The sequence below is a fragment of the Carex rostrata genome, chromosome 18, assembly GCF_964058835.1.
Source record: "Carex rostrata chromosome 18, lpCarRost1.2, whole genome shotgun sequence".
In the NCBI taxonomy this organism is placed as follows: Eukaryota; Viridiplantae; Streptophyta; class Magnoliopsida; order Poales; family Cyperaceae; genus Carex; species Carex rostrata.
In genome coordinates this window covers 2,879,793-2,887,911 of record NC_135935.1, presented here as the reverse complement: position 1 = coordinate 2,887,911, position 8,119 = coordinate 2,879,793, and the positions used below count along the sequence as shown (strand labels likewise).

The window sequence follows — 8,119 nt, the reverse complement described above, 5'->3', positions numbered from 1 at the left end:
ACTAAAGAAACATAATCTAGATCTTATCACTGCCAAAAATTTGAGCATCAACTGACTAGCCTTTTACATGATTAAAAGCTACAAAACAATTACTCTAACCCATCTAAAGTGAATGTAGAATAGGCAAAAAAAAAAAAATGGTGCTGGATAAATGCCACTAAGATCACAAGTACAATGAATTGGCAAACATGATGCCTCTGCGTAAACTGTCACTTGCAGATCCAAACTTTTTCTCCAACTCCAATTCTCCTACTGCATGCGCAGCTGCACGCAACTGACACAACAGAAAAAAAAATGGGTTACTTCCATAGTAAAGCAGAAATCCCTCTAACAAACGAAATCTTGATCTTAGCATGAGCTATTGAAAACTGTCACCTAACCTATCAAAAATACTGGTACCATTTCAAGAACAAGGAACCATAAAAGTCATCATCTTATCTCAAGCAATGCACCAGGATGAACAAGTTTAGATAATAGTATCACACTTGATAGTAAAGCATATACAACATAGAAAATACCAAGGTAAACTACTTTTAAAGAGTACCTGATTCAAGAACTCATCCAACCTTCTGGCAAGCCTGATAACACTCCCCTCAAAAATATCAGTCATATCTATTACCTCGGCAAAAGAGGCCCCCTACATAGAACAAAATGACACTCCATTTCTGTCAGATTTTATGTAAAGCGGCAACAAAAAATGAGCAGAAAGTCAACAACTTCTTACTGACTTGGTTGCTATCTATAATCCGAAAATACACAGATTACTAAATGGTATATGCTATATAATGAAACTCAGTTCTTTTTCTGTTCTTAGAAACCAACTAAATGAATGCTGGAATGGTCAAAGATGCATGTGAAAATGTCCAGACTGTCATCAGTAAATAGCACAAGATTGTAAACACAGAAAGACAAACCTTTGACCAGCAGTAAATAACATCCATCATGTATGGCTTGCATGTAGACTCGACATACTCCTCCACATTCACATCAAGCTTGCATTCCCGTTGTATCTGGACAAAACAAAACAAGATCACAAATTGGAAACTTCATTTCTCACATTGCAAAACGTGCTATACTGTACAATAAATGTTACATTCCTAGAAGCAACAAAGGGAACAGCTACCAAGTACCTCAGCAATTCTTCTAGCAGCATCCTGGAGTTGCTGTAAAGGCTTGCTGAGCTCACCTCTCAGGCGGATTTGCTCATTTGACTTGTCACATGGGATAAAACAGCTGACAAGCGCCGCCACTTGGTGATGATCCAGGTCATTAAATGTGCCATTAAACATGAGCTCTGTCACAAGCAACTCATCACCTGTATCGATCAAGCAGGCAGCACGTCCCTTCAACTGGAGAACTCCATCAGCGTCTATGTGCCCCAGCATCTTCAGCACTCGAGACCGGTTCTTCAGCTCATCTCGGAATTTTTGCAACTGATCACAATAACAGCATAAGAAGAAAATGCACAGCCATAATATTATTTGTAATTTAGTCAAGAAAACTGATCAGTTATGACCAGTGGGGAAACACTCCCGGAAAAAATGGCACTCTTTCCTGTAGGACCAGGAGATTTAGAGTCTAGAAGAAAAGGTGAAATTTCATCAATGTGTACAAATAATGTAACCAACCTGAGAATCTCGCATCCTAGATTTAACCTGCTGGATCTCATGATTCAGCTCCGCTTTTCTTTTGTATGATGATAACTGCTGCTCACTTTGTCCAACCTGGATAGTTAAAAGATGAACGGTAAATAAAAAAATAAAAAAAGGCTTCTATATTATCAATTCACAAAATATTATTTAAGTGCAAACAAAAGTGAAAATACTGAAAAAAATATAAATGACCTTATGGAAAGGATGGCTACATAATTTCTTGTCAAGATCTTCAAGTTGATGAACCAAATCAATTACTTCCTCGTCCTTAATGCCCATATCCTGCAAAACCACCACCACATTTACAAGAGTACCAAAAACAATCAAAGCAGCTAGTTGGTTCTACAATCAAACTACTAAGACTGCAATTTCCCAGCAAAAAGAAACCAGTAATTCCAATCTGAAGAAGGGGTCGACAAAAGATAACAGAAAAGAAATTAACATAATGCAATAAAAGTAAGTACCTTTAATGGATGCAGCTTAGGAAGGCCTTGCGGATACCTTTTGGTGAGCTCTTGCACAGCAAACAAGACATTCTGTCTTGCTTCTGGAGGGCGCAAGTCAGAAGGAATTGCTATCCTGACACTGCTCAGACCACACAGAAGAGGCATTGGCACTGGCACCTGCCCAGTATTTTTGTTAAATGTAGTCAGTCCATTTTTATTATGTCATATTTGCACTCATGGTCTCATACACAAGCTCATAAATAGCTGTTACACAAAAATGAAGCATATATCAAATGAAATCAAACCAACCACATGCATTTCACCCTTCTCATCAGCACAGGGTGGACATGGCTTAGTATGGGAACCATTCTCTCCTGATGAACTGGCAGAACAGTGAAGCAAGGTATCTACAACGTAATTGCTGGCAACCCCTCCAGCTCCAACAGTCGTCGACTGCAATTTCTTCACCACATTCACCACTACCCCCCAGCCCCATTCAGTTGCCCCGTCTCGCACTTTTACCTGTTATCATTATCATCATCATCAGTGTTGTTGTTGTTGTTATTGTAGTTGTTGTTGTTGTTGTTGTCGTCGTCGTTGTTGTTATTATTATCAGTATTATTATTTCCACACAAAACAGGTTCACAGTGCAATTAGCTAAGTATTGAGAAGAAAACATATAAAAGAACAAACCAGCCTTCCAGGAACCAAATATAAAAGAACTCTTTCAGGCCGAATGATCTCAAGAATTATCTTCTTTTCTAGTTCAGCAACATCTAGCTGCAGCTTGTGATACTCCATAAGCCCTGTCTGTACATGTTAACAAAATCAAAACAAAAGGTTACTACTGAATAAGTTGATTTGGAGAACCGCCAAAACCAGGCCTTCTACCTAAAAATGCTGTCTATATGAACCTATCATCCTTATTTAGTGAAAGGTTCTAGCCCAGAGATGTAAATGTCTTTAAAACAGAAATGAAGTCCTAACACATGAACAAGCTGACAGGCTAAAAATTAGTAGTACCGATATATATTTCAGATTTGTAAATCAGGAGTTAAATATAAGGACATCAGTATGTACCTCAGCATAGGAATCATCAAGCAAGACAGCTTCCTTTTCCAACCTAGTAATCTTCTCCACCATCTCTGGCAGAGCCTAGATCAGAGGTATAAACAATTGATCACCCCCTTCATATTTCCGGTTCAAAGAAAACAAGAAAGGAAGAAAAAACAGAGTAAAATAAAATTTGTAAAAGGAACCTTTTCATACTGAAACTGGTGGAAGGAATTGCGGATGACATGTTCAGCAGTAAACTGACCCTCAGCATGGCTCATCAGGTTCAGAATGGTGTAATAACTTAATCTAAACGTACTAACTAGTGGTGCTGGTCTACCCAATACCATCTCCTTCAATACATTCATTTCCATCTGCAAACAATTCACATTTACCAGAAAACAACATCTCAGACTAGTTATATTATGAAAGAGTAGTGGCATCACATTCCCTAAACTTTCCACTTGTGGTACCCCCCCCCCCAACCGAGTCTGTCTCCCTATATGTTTTTTGTTGGACTGTCCCGGGCAAATCTGGGCAGTCCATTTCAAATCAGATGTCAAATCAACCCAGACCGTACACCTGCCTGGTCTGCCCATGACACATTAATTACGTTAATATCTTGATCATTCAAACTGAGATGGACGGCCTAAATCTGCCTTGGATGGTCTAATGAGTTCCATACAATTGGAGAAGAGCCAAGTTTCTCCCATCCTGCCCCAACCAACCACCCCCCATTCTTAATATTCTTTATTTGGGGTCTTAAATAAAGATAATAAATATATTTTTTTTTAATTATTGATTAAAAAAAATCACTTTTGCTGAGTTCAGAAGTTTTTAAGAAAATATATGTTGCAAACATTTGGGGGAGGATATAAAATTGAGATTGTTCATCAAATAGTTAATGATATTAATCCAAAGTAACAGCAAACTTGGATATCCGGGAGGGGGGGGGGCCTAATTGTAACAGTATGAAAGTTTGATGGAGATGTTTGTTGAAATGGAAAGTTCAGGGGGCATGAGGCGAATACCCCTATTATGAATGCAAAAGAAATAAAAGAATTAATTTACCCCCTCATCAATCATAATAACGCATATTCCACGCTCGTCCTTGCCACGCCGGCCAGCTCTCCCGCTCATCTATACTTGTTGTTGGTTATTTTCATTAGGATTGAGAAAATCATAATACAATTCCAAATTAGAAAGTAAGAAACCAAGATGTAATAAATGCCAGCATTGATCTAAATATACATTATAACTCCTTAACAAAAAGTTGAATTGGTGATTTAATTCAGACCTACCTGGATATACTCCCCAGATCCAATGTATCGATTGGTATCACCATCCCATTTCTTTACAGACGTGAATACTACAGTCTTTGCTGGCATGTTCAGCCCCATTGCGAACTGCACCAACAAAATTACTTATCATTCTTTGAATAACAGACTACCTATTTAGTAAATATGGAAAGAGCAATCAGTGCTTACAGTTTCAGTGGCAAAAAGGGCTTTGACAAGTCCTTCCTGAAAGAGAAGCTCCACCAGTTCCTTGATTATGGGTAATAGTCCAGAGTGGTGCACAGCAATGCCTCTCTGGAGAATAGGCAGCATCTGATCTATAGCTGGCAAGGTCCTGTCTTCTTCACTAAGGCACAGGATAGCGCTATGAAAGACCTGGTCTATGGCATCTTTCTCCTCTTGGGTATTAAAATCAAGCTTGGCCATGGACATGGCATGGTGTTCACACTCTCTCCTGCTGAAGCTGAATATTATCACCGGTTGGAATTGCCTCTCCATTATCATCTATTGTTTTGTTCATTTGTTCCATAAACAGCATTGGTGTTAATTATGGGCACTGGAAGCTGAACCATAAAGCAAATATAGAAAGACAGTCATAATAAAACAAACAAAATGTACCTTGACAATTCGATATATGTCAGAATCACTGGAAGCTGAACCACCTTTTGAAATTCGGGCATTAGGCTTATGCCCACCACCCTTCTTCCCACTTGATAGCATCTTCTGCTTGTTAAACGTCTCTTGCAATTTTAGAAAATTCTCCTCTTTAAATTGCTCATTCTCATCCACTACCAAATACAATCCTGATCCCCCCATTGGAAAAACATAGTGTTGCAGAGGTGTCGGTCTGAAATCTGTATACACAACATGGCAGGGTTGTTTGTGCAAAGTACAAATCCACTCAGCAAATTCAGTTGCATTTGACATGGTCGCAGATAAAAAAACCATCTTTATAGCGGGTGGTAAGAAAACAATACTCTCTTCCCAAACTACCCCTCTTTCTCTATCCTTCATGTAGTGTATTTCATCAAAAATAACCCAAGCAACCTCCTTTATCACCTCAGATCCTCTGTACAGCATCCCACGGAGAATTTCTGTGGTCATGACGAGACAACTAGCATTTGGATGAAGTGTCACATCTCCAGTCATCAGACCCACGTCAGTGAACTCCTGGCTTAGCTCACGATACTTCTGATTACTTAGAGCCTTTAGAGGTGATGTATACACAACCCGTTGTTTATCTCTGAACGACATGGCGATGGCGTACTCTGCCACAGCAGTTTTACCGGCGGAGGTGTGTGCTGACACCAGTACTGACTCTTGTCGTTCGAGGCAAGCCACTGATACCCTTTGAAATGGATCAAGTTCAAATTGGTAATCCTTGGCCATCGTACCAGTGTATACTGGGTTAGAGAGAGTACCATGGATGGATTCATCCTTTGTTGAGGTATACCCATTTGGTACAGCAACTTCGTGGATGCAAGTTCGAGCAAGGGTTCTTCTTTTAGGAGGTGCAATTTCAGAGTTTTGAAGCTTATTAGATTTGCCAGAATCCAGTTCTTCCAGCTTGCGCTTGGCTGCAACTTCAGGTTCTTCCATTTCTGAAGTAATATTATTGGCTGTTAAAATTAATAAATGAAAGGGAATTTACAAACAAAACATAAGCCTTCAAAATTATGCAAAATAAGAAAATAGAGGAAAAAAATTGCCCAACTATTCAAACTCAGTTACGGTTGGTTGGATTCGGTGGATAAGCAGTAAAAGATCCTGGTTCGCTGGCAGGGGCGGACCCAGGATTTCCGACAGGGTAGGGCACGAATAATCGGGTTAAAACCCATTAGCTAATCGGGTACTTGATAAAAAACAATCAATATCATAAAAAAACAGCAAACATAGTATTCTCTTACATAATAATAAAAATAAAAAAAAATACTAGAAATGATTTTACATACTGAAAAACAACAAAAATAGTATTCTTTTACATTTAAAAAGCAACAAAACAACAATTAATTTATTGTATTGTACTCTTTTTATGCATTGACCCGGTAAATCTTCCTACAAAATATGCTTTTAACACATTGCTATTGATGAACTAAACTCAACAATTTCCTAATACACTTAATTAACTGCTGACAGATCAGTGAGTGATGAATAATCTTTATTTAAATTTCTATGAAGAGGAAAGCCTGGTGTGAAGGTCTGACAAGAGAGATGATATATAACCATAAAAGTGCAGTTAAGTCCCTATGAGTATTTATTTTCACGAATTAAAGGAAAGAAAGAAATACTGCAATCAACGAACTTGGCGAAGAGATGGAGATAGAGATAGAGATAGAGGTACTGAATAGGGACAGAGAGAGCGACGGAGAGAAGTGGCGAGCAGCGGAGAGCTTGGCGGAGGAGTCGGAGTCCGGAGTCCCGTCTGGGGTTTGGGGAGAGTCGTGTCTGGGGTTTGGGGAGGTGGGTGGGGTTCAAGGTTTTTAAAACAATCAAGGGTCCGGCGGGCTATCCCCGCTTCTTTGCACTCTAAAAACCCTAACTTAAGCTTAACGGTGCTGTTCGGCTGGACAGGATTAATCTTCATTTACATTTCTTAAGCCTTTAATCTCCGTTAATCTAACTCTTTTAGCAGGATTAAGAGTTAAGACACCCTTCTTACCACATAATTTTAATCCAAGGTGTTCCTTCCTTAGGTCATGTTTGGTTGTGGAGCAAAGTTAATCCGAATTAAATTTCTTACTCCAAACTAAGGTAAATTAAAATAATTATGTTTGGTTGGAGGTTGATTGGAGTTTGGTGAAGTAAGCTCATAAAGAGAGAGAAAATTATAACATTGTATTACTCTAATTGCAGGATCCAGAGATGGAGTGACTTAATCCGGATTAATTCAAATGTTACTTCATTTTACTTCTTTAAATTTACTCCTCGTTTGACTCCTTAAAAATAAAGTAGAGAGTTTACTCCACCACTTATTCCACAATCAAACATGACCTAAGATATACCCAAAAAAAGCTCTGACCTCTTTAAACCCTTTATATTACTTTTTAATATATTATTGACTTCCTTAAGCTCTTTTACATTATTTTTCAATTTTTAATTCTCTCCTTCTCTAAGAGATGGAACGCTTCCCAAGATGCAAGAAAGAAAGAAGATAGCTCTGCGACTAATAACTTCTGATTCTGAGTCCATGTCAACATTCTCATCAGTGTGCTCTCTCCGTTGACACCCATCTTGATAAGTATCACTTTCTTTTGTTAGCATCTCTTGATCGACAGTGACGTTGTTATTACTATTAACGAATTTGTGTTATTGCTCATGTTATTTTTCACTTACATTGTTTATATTTTCCTTTTGATTTGCCACAGATAGAGTGACCACAATTCATTAGCTTTTGAGAGAGCGATATGGGTGGTTTTAGCAAGTTTGATTAGAAAAATTGTGCTTTATGGTGGTGCTTCTTTCATTGATTATATAGTTCATTCTCGCTACAATTTTTATTTTTCAATTTTAGTTATCTGAAATTGTTTTGAATCATTTTTGTCTCCTACCATTTTCGCACCATTGCCAAAATCAGAGCCAGGGCCACTACTGGCTGTGCAATGGTGTCAAAGATATACCCAATTCAACCATCTTTAGTTACATTTTTAAAATACTGAATTGATTGACGATG

At 38.4% G+C, this 8,119-nt stretch overlaps 1 protein-coding gene across 2 annotated transcripts; it reads right to left on the bottom strand.

Annotated features, from left to right (window-relative positions):
- Positions 1-6,995, bottom strand: HEN2 (RNA helicase, ATP-dependent, SK12/DOB1 protein). 2 transcript variants are annotated; one of them, XM_078319365.1, is made up of 16 exons: positions 6,791-6,995; positions 5,068-6,050; positions 4,639-4,953; positions 4,453-4,557; positions 4,223-4,291; positions 3,358-3,525; positions 3,179-3,253; positions 2,792-2,908; positions 2,408-2,620; positions 2,117-2,275; positions 1,845-1,934; positions 1,629-1,724; positions 1,131-1,433; positions 915-1,010; positions 545-637; positions 1-274 (listed from the first exon to the last, which is right to left on the bottom strand). In XM_078319365.1, the coding sequence occupies exons 2-16, from the start codon at positions 6,046-6,048 to the stop codon at positions 164-166; spliced, it is 2,991 nt and encodes a 996-aa protein (XP_078175491.1). In that variant the 5' UTR covers positions 6,049-6,050; positions 6,791-6,995; the 3' UTR covers positions 1-163. The 2 variants fall into 2 exon arrangements, with proteins under 2 accessions (XP_078175491.1, XP_078175492.1); XM_078319366.1 differs by lacking the exon at positions 6,791-6,995 and having other exon boundaries at positions 5,068-6,068.
- Positions 6,996-8,119: the final 1,124 nt, after the last annotated feature.

What these genes read in the sequence shown, in the direction of transcription:
- HEN2 (XM_078319365.1), bottom strand. Translation starts at nt 6,048, where the DNA reads ATGGAAGAACCTGAAGTTGCAGCCAAGCGCAAGCTGGAAGAACTGGAT. An exon ending in CTAAGCTGCATCCATTAAAG is followed by an intron (nt 1,935 to 2,116) that starts GTACTTACTTTT and finishes GTGGTTTTGCAG; the next exon opens with GATATGGGCATTAAGGACGA. An exon ending in GTAGCCATCCTTTCCATAAG is followed by an intron (nt 1,725 to 1,844) that starts GTCATTTATATT and finishes TTAACTATCCAG; the next exon opens with GTTGGACAAAGTGAGCAGCA.